The sequence below is a fragment of the Conger conger genome, chromosome 1, assembly GCF_963514075.1.
Source record: "Conger conger chromosome 1, fConCon1.1, whole genome shotgun sequence".
NCBI lineage: Eukaryota > Metazoa > Chordata > Actinopteri > Anguilliformes > Congridae > Conger > Conger conger.
This window is the reverse complement of record NC_083760.1, coordinates 61,858,009-61,878,705: the sequence shown is the minus strand read 5'-3', so window position 1 is coordinate 61,878,705 and position 20,697 is coordinate 61,858,009. Positions and strand designations below refer to the sequence as shown.

The following is a 20,697-nucleotide window of genomic DNA, read 5'->3' as shown; positions in this document are numbered from 1 at the left end:
AGGATAATTTGTTTTTCTAATTAATGCAATGATGTATTTGCTTTGGAGTGTGTAGTCAACACCTGACGCCACTGACCTCAGAACAGTCCCTCACCAAACAGCAATGAACTCGGAACAGATCCTCAGCACGTCTTGAAAACGTCCTGAAACTTCAACACTAGACTCTCCCCAAGTAACCAAGTCCCCACCCCCAAGAACCAATCAATAAGCTAAGGGCTTGGGACCAAAGTACATTACTGAGTCAAGGTGAACCATCCAAAAGAGGAAACCCTTCTGCTGAAAGGAGAACCTTCTAGAAGGTCTTCATTGCTGGCTTTGCATGTGGGAGCTCTGGGTAGGCTTAATGTTTATGGGTCTTACGGATATTCAGATGGCTATAAAAATTCCCCAGCGCAACACGTGCTCCCTTGGACGGGGGCATAGCAGAATTGGGTCATGACACGGTCTCGGAGCGTACAGAACACACCACGCACACTCGCAGAACGAGTGACGCAGCTGTGAAGCGTGCCAGATGGCGGGGGGGGGGGGGGGGGGGGGGGGTGCGCGCTTACCCATGGAGTCGAGCGCAAACTGCGCCTGAGTGACAGCCAGAGGAGGCTGCACGCACACCGTCAGCTTGGGGCTCTGTACCGACGAGCGACTCTTCACTGTGATCTGAGAGAGAGCGACAGGGAGACAGGGACATGGCGGCAGGAAGGGGGAAGAAAGATGGAAAACACAAGGAAGATGTAAAAGAGATTGGGGAGAAAATGAGAGAGAGGCAGAGTGAGAGCTTGTAAGCCGTCATTCACTGAGGCTGGCTGCTTGCTCGTAAAAAGGTGAGATGGTGTCAGTAGAGAGGCGCCTTCCAGTAACTGTCAACACTTTCATCTTCTGCACACTGACAAGGCTACAAACCAGCATATTTATTTCAAAGCAAAACAACTTACAGATACTCTTTTCAGTTCTCACACACACGCACACACGCACGCACGCACACACGCACACACGCACCAAGTAAGGGACAGAGCATACACTGTTGGTTCCTTTATATTAAAGAAAATGTGTTTCCACACACAGGCTAAATCTTGCAGTCTGCATTGTGTGCTTCTCATTAAAGCTCCACTCATATTCGCATCCCTGAGCTACAGTTACACCACAGAGGAAGAGAGGACATGAGCCGTGCACAACATCTGATTACGGAGCTAGTGGGCTCATCTTCTCCCAACATTTACCCACACACATACACACACGCACATACGCACAAATGCGTGCACACACACACACACACACACACAAACTTGAACTTGAAACTGTACCTTCACAGTGACGGAGGGGACAGCTATACCACCGATTTCATGAATGACAGCTTTCTGTGAAAGAAACAAAAAGCATCAGTGCAATGTTTTTATGTGCTGCACAGACATAAAATAAGCTCTTTAGGGTGCATGCTGAGGCTGTATATGGTATCCACACCGAGGTTCACAGGACTGTTTTTGGATTTTTTTATTTAATCTTTATTTAACCAGGAATATCCCACTGCGATTAAAAATCTCCTTTTCAAGAGAGACCTGGCCAAGACAGGCAGCAGCACAAAGAATTACAAAAAAGTTTCATACAAACCACAAACAGCAAATTACACAAAGTTCACCAACAAGCATACATACAATAGTTAAACTAGGTGATTAAGCGAGGCAATTTATAATATAACAATCAAGGGAAAATAGACTAATCAAAACACAGACAGACCATTGAGTTTGCCTCTAAATCAATCATATTGGATGTAAAGGCATGAGACCCACTCCTTAAGTTTTAGGTCTTTTTGCAACATTTTCTAAGCAGAAGGAGCAGAATACTTAAAGGCCCCATTTCTGTACGGGCATTGGGAACAGACAGCATAAAAATATCCTGTGAACGTAAACAAAAACTTCCAACACTTTTGTGCAATATATAAATGCATAGGTACAAAGGAAGAGGACTGAGAATCGCCGTATAAATGGTGAGTGAGAGCCCTACAATTTGTATTGAATCTCATCGCAGCACAATAAACAGCATTGATCGCATGGAGGTGGATTATGAAGTGACATCACATCACAGTGTCATGTGACATAACATATGACATCATTATCACATGATGGCCCAAATCAATACCCCTGATTGACAGAGGCCAGCAGGGGAAGCAGAAATTTAAAATGAATAAATCTTCAGAATTCTGTGCCGCGAGGGGTGGCTTCTGCTGGAAGTGACAGTGCCTCTTCTGAGTGACAGTGCCTCACTGTAGCAGCTGCAGCCAGCCTTGCATATCCACAGACAACAAAAGAACGAGGAAGTGAACTACTGTCTGCCAAGAGAACCAAAGAACCCAGGCTGTTGTGAACCCAGCATTTCCCATGTGGTTAGAAATTAATTCAGATTTATTGCCTTGATTCAATAACCCTGTTGCACAAGAGGGAGGCTATTCCAAATAATCACTTTGAAAAGGAACACTAACAAGATGTTAACCCACTGGCTTTTTCGGTGGTCACTTTCTATTACTTGAATTAACTTTTGTTATACTTTTTTTTTTCTTTTTAAGAGGACCATAGGAAATTAATCATCTGCGTACAGATATGTTTCTCAATAGACAGGGTTACTGCAAAAGTATGAAATTAAATACCGTGGTTATTGTTCATTACGGGGGAAGTCCGAAGCATCTGGACCCTATCTCTGGTTTATTTAGTCTGAATTTCCTGGGGACTGTGGGAAGACCCGGTTCCTGGCTTTGGGAAACCATCCTGCTGTTCATCTCTCTTGACCTTTCTTCTTTCCCAGCTCAGACGCTGCGCTCAGGAACGGCGTGTGTTTGGAGGATCGGAACACCTGGCTGGCCCCTAGCTCATCCCTACGCCTGGCCCCCGGCCAGTAGGGGAAACCAGGGGGGTGGGGGGGTGGGGCAATGAATGTGTGTGCGTATGCTGCTTACACATATACTGTGCAAGTAACACACACACACACACACACACACACACACACACACACACACACACACACACACACACACACACACACACACACACACACACACACACACACACACACACACACACACACACACACACACACACACACACACACAAATACTGCTTATGTACCACATACAGACTCACTGGTCAGCCACACTTTTACCCAGGTCCAGTACTGTTATTGTATACTTCATAAGTAACTCAGGTGGGTGTATTTATGTTCTTTAATAAAGTCACTCAGGATGAGAGCATCTGCTAAATACATGTAATGTAAGGTAATGTAATGCAATGACAGGAACCTTAACCTGCAGCCATTGACCAATAGCCGCTGCAAATTTTCACCATCAAACCTGGCCTCACCAGCTCCCACCGGGCCTGTGACACAGAAGGGATCCGTGGATCATATTCTCTGCGCTTTGCGGACTGGCTGAAAGGGGGGACTATGTTAGGGGACTGTTCTGTGTTGTAGCGCCACGTACCGAGACGTCATCCATGCTGGCAGATACGCTGGCTGTTACCACCAGCTCCTCATCTGTGTCTGCTTTAGGCAGGATATCTGAGAATGTGTGAAAGAGGGAGGGAGGGAGAGAGAGGGGAAAGGGGCGCAAGGTAGTTAGGCTTGCAGGGTTTTGTGGTGGGATAAGGATCCCTGCATACAGACACAGACAAACACAGGGCCAAAGTCACACATGCACAGACAAACACAGAGGGACACAGAGGGACAGACAAACATTCCGGAGCATCCTCGGATGGCCAAATGCATTCCACAGACATGCGTCTCCCAAAGGGGGCTTTCCCAAACATCCCCGGGCACTGCTGCCACCCCCCTCCCCACGTCCCTCACTCCACCTCTCCTCCCAGGGTGCAGAATTTAGCGCCTCCCGTCTCGGAAACAGAACCCAGCGCTCACCGGGCCCTGGGATTAAAGCTGAGCCTCGGCCCACACTGATGCCACCCATTTCAAACCTGGCTTCGGAGCTCTGGACAGCAGCAAATACGGCTTTACCTTGAGCAAACAGCTCAGCGCGAGGGAGAAAATCCCCCTCTCTGAGATTACGGAGGGAGAGATTTGCGTCAAGATTAGGGAGACAAAGAGGGGAATTTGGTTTCTTCTTCACCAGTGTGTTATGATGGCGTACCACCTAACACAAGAGAGAAAGTAATGATGTGTGCCGAGACTAAACCTAGCAGTGCCAGCAGCAACAGCAGCATAGCAGTACAGTAGAAAGAACGCAGAAAACATTGAAGACTTCTGGAAAGTTCTGGTGTCGGGTTGATACGCGATTGTCAATGACACTCAATTTAAAAAGCGTTTAAAGATAATCCTGCGCACTGATGCTCTGAAGGATTAAGTTAACTCATTAAAAATTATGTATAGTAAAAAAAGTGTGGGTTCACATGACAACTGAAGTGACAGCTGCTGATTTTTGAGTTTACCATTATTTTATAATTGCTGAAAAATGCTGGGGGGTAGGGGGTAATCAGGATAAACAGGCGAGGAGGTGGAAGGGGGTACCAGAGTTAGGAGAACTAACTCCACCATAACAGATTTAAACAGTCTGCGGCAGAGATTAACAGCCCCGCTTCAGCGGGGAACGCTCTGGGATCCGGTTTATTATGAAAGAAAACGCGCCGACGGGGCTGTTTTATGTTGCTTCTTCCTGACAACCAGTTTTCATTCACAGGCCGACACGCACCGGAGGAGGAGGAGGTGAGAAAGCAGAGCTGTGAGCTGCGGGGGTCCCTCGGCGCAAAGCCGATAAAACGCTATCAAACCCTGCGCAAACACGCCGTGGAAATGCCCATGAATGCCAGCCTCTGTCTCGGACACCACTCTGTTTCAGGAAAGGCTTGTGTTCAGGTTTCTCTGTAACCTTTTCATGCAGCAAAGCAAAACAAAGGAGAATGAAAAGGAGGAAAAAAGACTGGAATTCAAATTTGCTGTCCAAAAACACCAGTCGCTGCTGGGAGAACTCGAGACTCGAGACAGGGCCCTTCCCATGTAAGACCTTGTGTGTACAGTGGCCATTTTGGTCCACTAAGCCCTTGAATTTATATGGAATATAATATAATATGTACCTACAAATAACCTCATGCATATGGTGCTTGTCTGTAGGTAGTGGGATACCTGTGAATGGGGGAGGGAGGGTTTTGGGGTTATTCGTGGGTTTCGTGAGGTTCTCTCACCCTGCGTCCTGGAGGCCTCGCGGATGACCTTGTGCAGGGTCTTCAGCTCGGCGTCCACCTCCTCGTAGTTCACCTCCCGCGCCTCCACCTTGGGGGCCATGAAGAAGGAGGGGTCCGTGCCCATGTAGGAGCACTGGAGGTGCCCATCGTCACTTAGCGTCACCACCACGCCCTTCAGATCCCTGCAGAGATGCAACCAAACATTTATATAGTCTTCTATACGGACTCATTTAAAATCTGACCACCAACCCCCACCCAGCTCAACTACACTAAGTGAGGGAGTCCTTTTTATATACAACATTTATCCATATTAGTAATTCAATACATTTACTTAAGTATCATACTGCACAAATGGGGTTGAATGAGGAGAATGCGCTCAGAAATAGTGATTGTTGTGAACGCGCCAAGCATTTATAGCATTGTTGTAGCTAAGTACCTACGAAAGTACAGTATTAGAAGGTACTAACATTGGAGTTTAATTATTAAATGCTTATCCTGGAAAACCTACGAGTAATATCAAGCTCTAATTGGATAAGCAAGGGTCATTCGGTGAAAAATAAACCAATATTCTTTATTGAATATATAAAGAACATTTACACAAAGTTTGAGCAAAGTTGGAGCGGTCAACTCCCACACCTGATAGATTTTTCACGGAATGACCTGCATGCTAAATAGTGATTCAAAATTGTATATGAGAACAGCTCATGGTGTTGAGAGCTCGTATATCATCAGAAATATTCCCAATGTGCATGTAAAGGCTTTTTCCCCACGTTTTTTTTGCTTTTTTTTTTAGCCCATTGCATGTTTTTTTCAAGCGTGAAGAGATTTTTACTGACCTCCCACCCAGAGAGACTACAAAGCTGCTTCTTCAAAACAGCCTGAACAATCTTAGGGACTAACCACAGAAGTTCAGTCCAACAGAGGGAAAGCAGTTGAAGGCTTACGATGCCCAGTATGCCTCAAGAACGCCTGTCTGCATGCCACTGTCCGTCCAATGTGCTGACGCGTTAAAGATGAGGACTCTGGTTGCCCTCCAAGCACGGTCAGCTGCGACCGCGTAAACAAACTGTCCTACCATCCCTGCTCTATAGTTTCATCTGGCTGGTCAGGGAGCACTGGGTTTAGGGGCACTGACACACGGCAGAAAGCAAGAAATGAAAAGGTGGTTTGGAAAATCCCTGGGGAAAATGATAGCCGCGCTGTCTCTCAGTGCAGGGGCAGGCCAGGCCAACAAAGGGCAGAAACCCACATCCCGTCTCCGTGTTTATCTGAGCGCTTTCATGGGTCCCAGCCCACACTGCCAACACACATCTGTACCTGCTCAGCACAGAGGGGAATTAAGGGTATAAACTCAAACTGGACGTGTCACGGAGGCAAAGCAGAACTCCGCAGACACGCACGAATGCACGCGCACAAATGGAGGGCAAAAGGGTTCGCGGAAAAGGAAAGCTTAAAATAAAATTAAGGGTTAGCGAAACGTATGCAAAATGCCAAACAATTTAAGGGGGCTACAGATTAGATAATGCTAAACAAAGTCTCGGAACAGCTACGAAATGAAACAATAACCGACAGAAAGCCAGGCAGAATCACGCTGCCACATGGTTCAAATAAATATATTAATTTCACACACGGGAACACAAACACACACGCTCGCATCCACAATCAGGCTCATAATCGCATGCACACAACGCACGCAGAAAGCCTACGTAAAACATACAGAATTTCAAAACAATCACAGGAATAATCAAATCAGCCACTCCTCGGTGATGGTAAGACCCTGACGAGCTTGTAAAAGGCCCGGTGAGGTTAGCCCGCGGACGCTAACCGGCTGCAGATGTGCCGTCTCTGCAGGGCAGAAAAGCAATAACTCTGTCAGTAAGGACCCGAACGTGCAGCAGCAGCACGACAGGGCTTATGTTTCCTCAGAGAGCACCGTGTTAAGAGGGGTACAGGGGTACGGGGGTACAGGCAAGCCTGCCGCGCATTCCCCTGTTCCGGTCCCACGGTCCCCCAACCAGCTGCCCCAAACCGCTGCCCCAAACCGCCCAACCAGGTGCCCCCACATCCCCCTGCTCCTACCCTACAAACTGAAAGCTTCAGTTAGAGTCCCCTTGGGTCCAGCTGGAGGTTGTCTTTCCAATTAAAATTGTTCTCATTTTATTATATTTTTTGCATGTTTCCAGTTTCAGGTCATCCAGGTGTAATAAAGCTAGGTTTGCCATAAATTGTTTTGGATTACCTGGCGGAGAACCTGGCAAAGAAAAAAAAGGGCCACTTTGCTAAGCATACATTGGCTGAATGCTGTAGTCTCGCAATCTGGCAACAAATTTGGAATGCTGACAACATAGGGATAATCATAGGAAAGCTACAGCTCTTTATTTATCTCTAAATTGCTGTTGATAACTGCACATAAACTCAGGGCAAAAGGTGCACACCCACACAATCATACACAAACAGATTATGTTCCACTATGTGGCCAGGGCTGAACCAATCCAACCCTAAACCTCAGGGCCGCGTGCAGACAATAAAATAAAAAAATTTTAAAAAGCGGATGACTGGTGGCAACATCTCTGAGCCAAGAACCTAAATGGTACCATACATTGCATACCGACACTGATACTACGCTATTAAAAAGTGCCATCTGTAAAATGGATGCCAGCTCAAAACTCCACCCTGGTTTCATATCATTCTATGCAATCTGGTGTACCATTATAGCAGAATTTACCCTGTGAGCGGCTCATTAGCTGCACAGATCTGTTTGTAGTTATGGTCACATGGGGCTCTCTGTGCTCCAGAGATACACAGGAGGTAAAAACAAAAAGTACAAAAAAAAAAACAAAAAAAAATACAAATCAAGCATCCACTAGCTCTGTTTTTCCTTAATCAAACTGTCCTACAAAAAGTAGACTTTTCTGGGGGGTCTGAACCTCACAGAATACCTAAGGCATCTGTGGCTGCATTACCTTCTTATTACTCTGATGAGTTGAATTCATGCCAATAACATAACCATGAGCGTGCATTTTCTCTGCCTGCAACTGACCAGGAAGGGCAGAATTTAAAACCCCCACCATTACGCCCAGCCTGCAGCTTCACATTTTCACACTTTAAAACCGGTCACCGAGGTCTTGGCTGCTGACACGGAATGGCCGACAGCTTGGGGCTTGCTTGTGTGAATGGGAGCTCGGTCCGGGGGAGGGCTCTCCCTTCTTTATCGCATTCCTTCGCCGGTGTCTCGGGCCGGGGCCTGCAGCTCTGTGAGGTCTTGGCGGGAATGGCGGGCGGGTCTGTCTGGGTGGTATTAATCCCCAGCTGCTCCCAGCCCAGAGGCTGAACATTCTGGCAGGGCCACGGGGCTCAGCCCCCCCAGCAGCCTCCCTCCCCAGCTCCTACTCTCCAGCCGTTTCAGCAGTTGTGTGTCTGACGGAGCCTCATCACAGAGCACGGCTTCAGATCGGTCCGCTTCCCCCACATGCAATTCTGCAGGTGCAAGACTCAACCGAACCTGATGTATGATCACTCGCAGACTGACTCAGAACGCTGTGTACACAGTCTGCAATGACACACCCCAGCTCTTCAGGCACGTGCATAAATCCATGGACACAGCGTCCTCCGGCCATGATGTGTCACTACTGCGTATGTCTGAAGGCTTGAGTGTTCTCTTGAGGTCTGAACCAAGCAGAAAGAGACCAATATCGGGCGGCCAATCAATACCAGATGGGTCTGAGAAGCCAAAGAGCACTGGCCAAACTCATGACATTCGCAAAAAACTCCTGTATGGGAGATGACACGTAGATTAAACATTGTGGGGATGTTATAGGATTGTTGCAGGCCTGGCTTACAGAGAGAGTGAGGGGCTGCTCTTGGCCAGGGAACACCAGCAAAGAGCTCAACAGCCACCAAGGGCCAGTGATGGGGCCATTTCCAATCACTTATTTTTACCCCCTCACTGCCTTTCTTGCCTCCACCAAAGGGGGGATCTAGGAGCAAAGAAAGAAGGCAAGGAAAGGAAGCTTGGAGGTACAAATAAGTGATTGGAAAGCCCCATGGAATATCCTTGCATTTTCAAGCGCTAGTTTTAAGCCGTGTCAATTAGAGACAAAAAATACATTTTTATTTATCCTCATTCCTAGCTCCTCATTCCTAGCTCCTTCAAGGAACATTTAACAGGTCCTCAAAGATGGCAGACCTCTACCAATTTCTGTGTCAGTGGAGGAACGAGGAGACAAAAATAGGTGATTGGAATGAGCCCAGGATCTGGACCTTTCAGAGAGGAGCACCTCTACAGCGCCCCCCTCAGGCGTATACGTTTCATCAGCACTCATAAACAGGCGGACTGAGCACGCCCAGTGAGCCTGCTTCTGGGAAGCACGCTATGGGGACCCGCCAGCTCACGCTTCCAGATGTCTGGCCTGGGTCGGCCAGCTGGCCATCTCTTCCGACCCGCTCACACACCGTCCCCCGGGCGGGGAGAGATGGAGGGAGAGAGGGAGAGAGGGAGAGAAAGGGTAAATGCTCGAACATAGAGCTCTTTTCCAGCCTTGGTTACAGTACATCTGAACACAGTCAGGGCTGGAGTGCCACTTCTGGAACATTCTCCCCTCCCTCCCACGTAACTGAGATACAGAAGGGTCTCCCTCAGCAGAGTCTCAGAGCCTGCTTCGCCAGGGGCTTATAGCTCTGAAGGCTTTCGGTGGAATACCCTCTAACTTTAATGGATTTCACACCAGTTGCCCCTGTAATCAGAAAAAAAAATAAACGCCTGTAAAATAAAAGTGGTTCTTTAACTCTGGCCACTCACCCACTGTTACAACAAGGATTCAAACTCACAACCTGCTGGGTCTATGGGTAAGGGATCAAACCAAACCACAGTCCCTCCGCAAAAACCTCAGGGTCACGCGGAACCTGAATTTGCCCAACTAAACAAAGTTTAAGCTAGTTTTATTTCAAAAGATTACTTTCCAAGAATAAAAGCGAGCAAATCCAAGAATCTCATTTCATTATAAACAAGCCAATATCAAATAAAACATAAAAAAAAAAATTTATTTGGAAAGAGTGTGCTCCTTAAACATTACAACAGAAAGAAACGAGAGGAGCTGTTGAAACCGCCGTAAAGGCCAGATCTGCGTTAGTGCGCTGGGGTGCCAGAGCCGCTATAAATACACGCCGGGAGGAGCGGAGCGGAGCTCTGCCAGGCGTCCGGCGAGGACCGGCAAAGCTGTGGCGAATCCGTCGGAAAACCCGCCCTTCCCCGCACAACGCGCCATTGTGCGATTCTCCGCCGGGCGCGCCTGCCTCATCGATACGGCCGGCCCTATCGGATTTCCCTCCCGCCGTACTGGGAGCGGTTGGGAGTTAGCGACTCAGCGCGGGGGCACGGAGGCACTACTGGGCAAGTGTGTAGCAGTGTTCTTCACGCATATTACCCGTCCAGTCAAAACTGCCGCTCCCGGTCCTCCCTGTCTGGAGGATATTGGAGGAGACGTCGAGTTGGCGCTGGTCTGCAGGTGGAACGGGGAGGGCGTCATTATGAGAGCCCCGGAACGTGCTGCCAGTAGCTCAGGCGTGGAGCTTGGCCTCGTTGAAAGATCATTACGTTTTTATGGCCATCTGCTTCGCGATTGTTTTTAATTGCCGTTTGACGACTGCTATTTTCACAGCGCGTAAATATAAAGGGACTTTATCTGCTTAAATTGGCGAGCAGTTGCTAAACCCATCATAGTGATGTCGCTTTGAAAATTCCACTACCTTTGGCACAGTCTTATCCACTGTTGCAAACGGCTATGTTACCAATGCAGATTTTAAAAAAACATTTCAAAGAATCTACCGATGGGTGAAATTGAAGTGTCCCTATCTAAAGGCCTGTTTACTCAGTTCCTATTGTGTTTTAAGAGCAAACACAGAACGGTTCTGGAAGATTCTAGGCATGTTATCTATTATCTCGGTACCTTTGTGAAACATGACAAGCGCCCCGGTAGGTTATAAAAAAACAGGGAAGTTGCTAAATAGAAAGGAAACTGGATCCTGGAGTTTGAGTTTCAGATTATCATCACTCTCTGCTAAAGCGTAGCCTGGCTGAAGAAGAGAAAGCGCTGTGTGTGTGTGTGTGTGTGTGTGTGTGTGTGTGTGTCTGGTGGGGTCCTCAGACGGACTGGGTGAGTGAGAGTGGATTGTGCGCTGATAAGGGATGAAACAGAGCCTGCAGGACTCGCTGATTAAAGACAGTGCCGCTCTGTTTGACACTCACAAGCGCTCTGAGAGGAGAGGTCATTTGTGGGTACCATCACTTTACCTTTCCATTCGGAGAGCTCATCTACGACAGACCTGCCAATGTGTGTGTGTGTGTGTGTGTGTGTGTGTGTGTGTGGTGTGTGTGTGTGTATGTGTGTGTGTGTGTGTGTGTGTGTGTGTGTGTGTGTGGTGTGTGTGTGTATGTGGAGAGTGTGTGTGTGTGCGCACGGAGTGGCTGTAGTGGGGGCGCTTGGGGTCAGAGCACTAAAAGCAGAGGCCGTTTCAGGTCCAGTGTGTGTGTGGGTGTGAGTGTGTGTGTGTGTGTGTGCAGTGTGTGTGTGTGGTGTGTGTGTGGTGTGAGTGTGCAGTGTGTGCGTGTGCGACCGTGTGTGTGTGTGAGCGTGTGAGTGTGAGCGTGTGTATGTGGAGAGTGTGTGGGGTGAGTGTGCGAGTGTGTGTGTGTGTGTGTGTAGTGAGGGTGGAGTGGCTGTAGTGGGGGCGCTCGGGGTCAGGGCACTAAAAGCGGGGCTGTTTCAGGTCCAGTGTGCCGTGGACGCGTTGGCGGCGGGATCAGATGGAGCCGCAGCGCCACGCCGGCACGCTCCGCTCGGCTCCATTGTGCTCCCGCTGGGCCGCTCCTCGGCCCCAGCTGGGAATTCTGGGAATCCCTGCCACGGGACGCAATTTGCGGGGTGGGCGAGGAGGAGCACAAAAACCTCGTTTGGGCCCCGCTGACAGACGGCCTCTTTAGTGTAAGTAATACAGAGGCATGGAGAGCCGAGGACAGCCAGAACGCAGCAATTAACCCCCCCTACCCCTACACCCCACCCCACCAAACCCCCCTCTCCGCCCCTAACGCCGTGCTCTTCAGCAATATCCCTTACGTTATCAGATCAGAAGGAATCTGAATAAGCGGTCAGTTTTGAGCACAGAAAAACATGGTGCAGTTCGGGGGCCTGCCGGGAAACGGTGAAAAGCCGCCCGCCGTTTATTTATCTGTCTGAGCGCGCTTAAATCGGCACGGCAACGCAGACGCCGCACCAGCCGCGTCAGAGCCACCTGCACCTCTGGCCCTCAGGTGGGAACCCAAAGGCTGCCTCTGTAATTTAAGGCGGGAAGAAATCCTTTCGATTACACGAGCGCTCTGATTAAATCCGCTAAAGGCCCAGCGCGTGTTTGTGCAGGAGAGGGCAACAGCTGAGGTGAGGACGCCTGTGTTTGTGTGTGTGTGCGCGCAAGTGTGTGCGTCCGCGATCGCATATACGTGTGTATCTGTCTGTGTGTGTTTCTGTGTGTGTTGGAGAGTGCTCCGGTTCCCTTTGACTCCTCGGACCCTGCGCACTGGGGTTTGCTGTTGTTCTAAGAATCCCATTGTACTGCACTTCCCACCGCTGTACTCTGGCTGACGCCGAGGCCGTCTTTTACAATTACCCAAATGTCGCTAACGCTGTGGCCGATACGAGCGGACAGGCCTCTCACAAGCTCTGAGAAAATGACCCTTTGCCGTTACCGAAAACAAAAACAATGAGGCAGTTCTGTGAGAAGTCGGGTGATAATCCGAACAGCGGTGGGAAAAACAGGACAGAAGGTCAGCCCTGTTGCTGTGGATGGATAGTTCAGTGCTCTAATATGCGAACACACGAAGGAATGGCACCTGGGCTGAACGTGCACATCCCACCCTATGGTCTCTCAGTTTCTCACAGTGTAGTGAGGACCCGCAGCGTAGTGGGGCCCGTGAGCGCAGGGCTGCCATAAACCCTGTCTATATGGGCAGGAATCAAACAAGCACCGTAGTGTCGTGGACAGCGCTAGCATTGATGATCATAATGGCAATACGAGTGGATGTACATCAACCCCGTCAGGGTCTCAGCGCACTCCAGAGCCGTACTCACTGGAAGTTGCCGACTCGCACGGCGACGGGCACGCAGGACAGCTGGGCCGCCCACTTCAGAGCAACGTCCTGGTACACCAGCAGCATGTTGTTGTGATTGGCCAAGAGGATGTTGGTCGACCCCTCAGTAACTGTGGAAAAACACACACCACAACAAATATTATTAAGGTGCAAGTTACATTAGTTAAATTAAGTGCATTAGTGATCACTGACACTTCCAAATGTCTGTGACCAAGCTACAAATAACTGTATGACTAAATGCTACACAAACACAGCTTGATGCAGTAAATTAGTGAATTCACAGTTGTGATACAGTATATAAGTGAACTGTATACCGAGGTGATGCAGTGTATTGGTGAATGGTATACAGTGGTGATGCAGTGTATTGGTGAATGGTATACAGTGCTGATGCAGAGTATTGGTGAATGGTATACAGTGGTGATCTAGAGTATTGGTGAATGGTATACAGTGGTGATGCAGTGTATTGGTGAATGGTATACAGTGGTGATGCAGTGAATTAGTGGATTGTTTACAGTGGTGATGCAAAATACTGCACTCATAAAAGGGCTGAATATTCCTAAATGCTCTTTGTATTCCTGGAAATCCTACAATAAAGCTGCTTAGAGTTACTACAGCTACTGCATCTGTAAGAAATAAGCACATTAAAACATAAGCTTGTGTCAATTAAGTTATTTAAACAGTCTAATAATTGTACAAGACTGATGAGATATGGGTGTTTTGTATGAAGAATTGCATTGATGACAGGCGGCGTTAGAATGATAAGCCTATTCAACGATTTCAAAGATACAGTAAGTTGATCAGAGGCAGCTGTGAGCTGAAATATTGCAGACAGCGAAAAAATCAAGAGCCATTACTTGGTCAGAGATACAAACAAAAAAAGAACAATACCGTAACTTCCCATTTGCTTTACAGCTCAGAGCTAGGTTAGCCACAGTCAACGGTTTCTACTTATTATACAAGGTAACACAAAGAACACACTGGTCAGGGCAACGTAAACACAACCATGTGCTATTTGCCGCTATGTTCATCTCCATCAGCAAGTCCACTACCTCGTAATCTGCATTTCATCTGTCTTGCACTCTAAGCCCATAAGCTTGGCGCTGGTCTGGCATCTTCTGAATGGGGCACACCACAGGGTCAAGTCCTTTCACCTCACAGAAAGAGAGATAACCTGTGACCCTCTGAGCCAATCACCAGACGACAATGTTACTGGGGAAACGGTGATTCTGCAGCAGGGAAGGGACAGTGAGGATTCATAAGCAACACTGCGCTGCTAAGAGGAGGGCTTGGCTGGATTGTTTTGATCGGTTCATGTGAATTGTTGTCTGACAGCACAGAATGTATGAGGTGAATTTTTTTAATGATTATTCAGTCTGTTCTGAGAAGATGAGGCAGCAGCCCGGCACTGTGCGTTCCTGGTTACGGTGGTTGGTCACACAGCTGAGGCCAATACCATGACTCCAGGTCCCGGCCTTTGATGACTGAGCCACTCGGACTGCACAGACAGGCTAGGCCACACGGCATTGAGTTTAGTGAGGACACACTCCTCCCCTGCTCCCCTGCTCCCTGGGAAACACAACCAGGGTCTCTCTCTGGATTTCTGTTTGGACTTGTATAACACCGCTGGCAAACCACATCCATCGCTTTCCCTTACAAAACATTACACAGTCGGCTATGAAGGGGAGACATTTACAATGCTGGAGGAGTCTAGATTCAGAACAGAGTCTGAGTCAAGGGCCCTGCCAGCAAACTGGGCCTCGTGATTACAGACACCTACACACACTCACTCGCTCGCTCGCTCTCTCTCTCTCTCTCTCTCCTCTATCCGTGTCCACCTGCTCCACTTTCCCTCCTGTCCCTGTGAAATTACCTCTGCCGTGCCACTCTGGAAGGCGTGTTATTTAAAAGGTAACCTCTGTGAATTTCGGCTGAGGCGCGGACCAATGGGGGCGCTGCCGTTATTACAGCCTGTGCCCGCAGCGTCGCCGTGGAGATCTGAAGGTATCCGCTCTCCCGGGTGGCCAGAAAATGACAGGCGGCGGCTGCCGTGCGCCCCACTTTAAAGCTCTTTTACGCCGTTTCTGCCGAATTACAGAGCCTCCCTCTACCTTCAGCTCTCTCTTTACCCTTTCCTTCACTGGACCCCCCCCCACTCCACCCCCACTGTCCTTCTGCCTCTGCGGCCAAGAACATATAAATAGCTCTTTATCACACACATATGGCAGTGGTTTAACAGTCCAACCTCACCTTGAGAGTGACCGCATGCAAGGGACCGTCCTGCCAGAAAACCAAGCAATTACAAACTCAGGCCGAGCAGAGGAATTATCACATTGCAAAGAAAAAAAAAAAAGTTGCTGAAAAATGTATTGAAACAAAACTTAACTGGAAACACCAGCTGCACTCTCCTGGAATTCTGCTACACCTGCAAAATATCAAGGGTCCCCCTAACAAGCCCGGCAAATCTCCAGTGATTATCAGTTAGTTTAAGGTGGACGAGGAGATTGTAGACTTTACTTTTATTTATTTTTTCGGACCGACCAGATTTGAATGGCAGGAAACGATTTTCCACCACATGGACTCCTCCGGCGATCTTTCGGTGGGAGAAAGCGGCCATAAACAGAAATGGTAAATGGCAGGCATTTATATAGCGCCTTTATCCAAAGTGCTGTACAATTGATGCTTCTCCATTCACCCATTCATACACACACCGATGGCGATTGGCTGCCATGCAAGGCCCCGACCAGCTCGTCAGGAGCATTTGGGGGTTAGGTATCTTGCTCAGGGACACTTCGACACAGCCCGGGCGGGGGATCGAACCGGCAACCCGCCGACTGCCAGACGACTGCTCTTACTGCCTGAGCCATGTTGCCCCCAGAACCGTTAAAGACGCTACTCGCAGACATTATGTGCTGGAAGGGGAAGTTATGACCAGTGTCAACTGTAACCCTCTGCTTGGACAGAACAGCAGCAAAAGGACAGAAGTGACAGAGTATTGTTCCATACTCAGAGCAACCTGCTGGAAAAGACAGGTGGCGTGACTGCAGCGACTTTTCTTCAAACACCACACGGTTTCACAAAAGTTCAGCTGTGAGCCTTTAGCTCGCTACCGCTGGAACCCATTAAAATGTTCCGCTTTAAACCCGACTGAATTAAGGTGTGAAGCGACACCTTCCACAGCACTAAGCTCAGGTGGTAAACGGATTAGAAAAACTCCAGTTTCTCAAGACAAATTAAACACGGACTCTGGTTTTATCCAGCTCAGATCATGTAATTAACCGCTTCCAGGGCGCATGAAGCACGTGTTTTGTTTCTTTTTTCCCATGTGCCTTGGTGTATGATAAATGCACATGCATGTTTCCCAATTTGTATGATTTGCTAATGATTTACATAAAATCTTGAGCCCGCTCCAGCTCCTGGCTTCCAGATGGCCCTTCCTTCTCTCGCGCAGAGCTGTTAAATATGCATCGATGGAAACCGCAGCCCGGTTTGATATTTTCACAGTTCGGTTGCGTGGGGACCTTCTCTTCCAGCGGGGATGTGAAAGCGGGTCCCTCAGGATGTCTGTCGCTAGCAGAGACAGACGTGTTCTGTTGCGCCGCTCAGACGCAGCGGCGGTAAACTGAGATACGAAGGTCGTGTTTGGCGAGAACACGGAGGCCTTTCACGCAATCTGATGAATCGGATCTGATGGACAAACAAAACGGCCAGCTCGCAGGGAAAAGGCCGTCCGGATGCGCCGCGTCTGGCTCTGCGAGGCCGGGGCTGAGGGGGAACTTCCCCATTCTGTGACGGGAAGTAGGAAGCCCCTGTTCCTGGAGGTGCCTCCAACAGCTCAGAGAAGCTCCGGAATTTTCCAAAGCACTCACTCTCCTATGGATGACTAAGACCATGTCCGGTGATGACCATCTTCTAAATTGACACCATGATGGAAAAGCCAAGCAACCAATCATCTATCAAGCAACGATTCACCCGTCTTGTCAGTGTGCAATCGTAGTTTCACATTAACAGTCAAGATGTTTGATTGACAGGCAATCCTGAGGCAAGTGCTGCTTTTAATGAATCAATATTACCATCACCATCTTCATTACATTAGACAGCAGAAAGTGGCTGGGGTTTGCCGTTACCTGAGGCATAGGGGAGGAAACAGCTGGGGTTGTACTCGAGTTTCTTCATGTAGCGGATCTGCCCATTGTCCTTCAGACAGTACAGGTTCCTCTCGCCCAAAATGAAAATGGACGCTGACGGAGACAAGGATGGGACGCAGATATCCAGAGCCTGCTCCCCAATGACCAGAGTCCAGTCAGCCTGGGGGAACACGCATGCATTAGCACAAAAATCAACACTTGCTCCGCACGGTAGTAAAATGCAGAATTCAGCAGGATAAACCCATATGCGTAGCATACAACACAATGCCTATACAGTGGCTTGAGAGAGTATTCAGACCGTTATCATTGTGTTGCAGATTTAAAATAGTCATTTTTGCCCACCAATTTACACTCAATAAATGACAAAGTAAAAACATATTTTTAGCTAAATTGAATACAAATCTAAAACTGAAATCTCTCATTTAGATAAGTATTCAGACCCTTTGCTGTGGCACTACAAATTGTGGCAGGCGCATCCTGCTTGCTATAATTATCCTTGAAATGTGTCTACAACTTGATTGGAGTCCACCTATGGCTAATTGAATGGATTGGTCATAGTTTCGAAAGGCACTTGTGTACTGTATATAAGGTCCCACAATTCACATTGCATGTCAGGACAACAACCAAGCCATGAAGTCCAAGGAACTCTTTGCCCTCCGGCCAAACTGAGTAACTGGGCAAGAAGAATGGCCTTGATCAGGAAGGTGAACAAGATGAGTGCGGAGGTGGGAGAACATGCTGGAAGGACGACCATCTCAGCAACACTTTATCGTAGATTGGCTATGGGTGTGCTTCTCAATGGCAGGGACAGGGAGAGTGGTCAGAATTGAGGGAAAGATGAATGCAGTTAAATATAAAGAGGTCCTTGAAGAAGACCTGCTCCAGAATGCAAACAACCTCAGACTGGGGCTATGGTTCACCATTCAGCACAACGACCCAAACCATACAGCCAAAACAACGCTGCAGTGGCTTCGAGACAGGTCTTTGACTCTCCTTGAGTGGCCTAGCCAAAGCCAAGACTTAAATAGGAGCCAGTTCACCTTCTTGAAGCTTGAGAGGATCTGCCAGGAAGAATGGGATAAACTGCCCAAATCCAGGAGTGCAAAGTTTAGAGAGAGTCTTTCTGAAGCCACTGTATGTAGTTACTTGAGAGGAAGTAAACATTGTGAGATAATGAGGTCACGCTCACCATCAGCCTCTTCCCTGAGCTCTTCTTCTGCTGCTCGGCTTCCTGTCTGGTGTCAGCCTCGGTGGCCACAGCCAAAGTCTCATACCTGCAGGAAGAGAGCAGTGGACAGAGTAGCAGCGAGGACCAGCAGAGTGGATCAGTGGTCAGAGCAGCAGTGTAGTGCTGTGCACAGAGTAGTCATCAGAGTAGCAGTGTATAGCAGTGATCAGTGTGGAGCAGTGGTCAGAGCAACAGTATGGTTAGAGCAGCATTATGGAGCAGTGGTCGGTTTTACGTCAAACTTTTCTAAATTCAGCAAGAATGATCTGAGTGTACACACAGCAGAGGCCACTAACAAGCACACAAACCAAGAGGAAGCTGCCATTGTGGGCAGGACTGACAAATGTCAGGATGCATCCTAATAGAGGCTGACAGACTGGGCCTGGCGGAGAGAGAAAAGGGTACAAAAACACAGCTAAGGAGACAGCTCCGCGGCCCTGCTCCAGGAACCCGAGAGCTTTCCTGAGCCTGCCGTACAATACTCATATATTTCTAATAACTACTGGCCTTGTAACACAAATCGCACAGACACTCTCCGTCACCTGGAGGCAATTGCCGAACATAATATCCAGGAGAAGAAAGGAGGGAAAAAAATCATAAGAAAAAAATGAAAAGCCCTGAGAGAGCGGCGTTTATCAGATTACACGGGCAGGAAGCGATTTTCCACAGGCCTCCGCTCCTCATGTTCAGCCTGCGAGTGAAAGGCACGGCAGTGATTGAGCCTGTGTTTTTATTTGTGGCCATTTGCACTTGAAGGGGATCGTCAGAGCCGGTGTCATCTTTAATCCCCTCACTTTGAGAGGGAGCTTCAGAGCAGCGGGAGAGGGGCAGCGGTGGAAGTGTCCATCCAGATGAAACGTGGCACCAGCCAGGGTCGCTCAGTTAGGGGACCCGGGGAGGGCACGCTTGGGACCACAATGCAATCACACATCTTTACCATGCAAATGAGCCAATTACCCACTTCAGCCAGAGACGAGGCAGGTCTTTAGAGGCCATTCTGGCCATATTCATCACAAAAGTATCCAAGATGGAGAGGACATGATCTCTATTCACACCAGAGTTGGAGACTCGAGTCTGTGACTAAAAAGAAAACTAGCAATAGCTGTAATCTCTGTATGCAGAACATCAGCTACATGAACCTGCCGTAAACTGGCAGTAATGATGCTATGTCTCTTGGCACTGTCCCTACTCAAATACACATTCAATAAATAAATCAAATAAAACTATGTAAACTTGTAAAAAGTGTGAGATTCAGTGCTCAAGACTGATGATCCAGATTTTAAATGTGACAGTCACTTTATCACTTCCACATACACAGCACATGGAACACAGGCAGATGTATCTTCCCATTAGTTTCCATGAGTTTCATCTGAATGATCATTAGAGCTACAGCTTTCAGCAGTGTGGATCCCACCCATTATTCTCCAGCTAACTCCCCTCCTCAGACAGGGGGCAGGTGCCTTAAACCGTTTCATACTTCATTTGTCGGAATGCTAATTCCCTGTCCAGCGGTGTGGTCTGACTGGGGCTGTAGTTTGTCACATTTCACACAGTATAAACTAAAAAGAGAAGATGCAATATGACAGTATTCTGACTGAGTCATTAAAAAAAGTGACTATGCATGTCGGGGTAGATGCACGTGCATGCCAAAGTCTTTCAGTATGTGCATTGTGTGTGTGTGTGTGTGTGTGTGTGTGTATCAATGAGTATGTTTGTGCGTTGTTGGTATTAACTCATGTGTATGTATGGTAGCGTATTAGCATATTTGTGTGTGTGTGTGTGTGTGTGTGTGTGTATGTGTGTGTGTAATCATGTGCCTGTATCTTATATGTTTTAACATGCTGAATGTGAAAGAGTTCAGAAAGGTCCTAGGGGACTTGTAAAGATGGAGTAGAGCTAAGGAGCTGTAAGACCACACAAATACTAAAAAAAGCAGCTTCAGTCTGGCTAATAAAAAGCCTGACTTGGATAAACGGCCAAAAAACTCACAAACTCACAGGTTCCTCAGTGCGGACA

General features: G+C 48.2%; 1 protein-coding gene across 3 annotated transcripts in view; it reads right to left on the bottom strand.

The window, feature by feature from the left end:
- The window catches only part of bbs9 (Bardet-Biedl syndrome 9), a 161,613-nt gene that overhangs the window by 124,199 nt on the left and 16,717 nt on the right, over nucleotides 1-20,697 (bottom strand). For all 3 annotated transcript variants that reach the window (XM_061260000.1, XM_061260009.1, XM_061260018.1), the window contains exons 7-13: nucleotides 18,643-18,727; nucleotides 17,433-17,613; nucleotides 13,289-13,418; nucleotides 5,169-5,350; nucleotides 3,461-3,537; nucleotides 1,299-1,352; nucleotides 552-654 (exon numbers count right to left, since the gene is read on the bottom strand). In XM_061260000.1, the coding sequence (XP_061115984.1) occupies nucleotides 552-654; nucleotides 1,299-1,352; nucleotides 3,461-3,537; nucleotides 5,169-5,350; nucleotides 13,289-13,418; nucleotides 17,433-17,613; nucleotides 18,643-18,727 (812 nt within the window). The remainder of the gene's footprint in view (nucleotides 1-551; nucleotides 655-1,298; nucleotides 1,353-3,460; nucleotides 3,538-5,168; nucleotides 5,351-13,288; nucleotides 13,419-17,432; nucleotides 17,614-18,642; nucleotides 18,728-20,697) is intronic.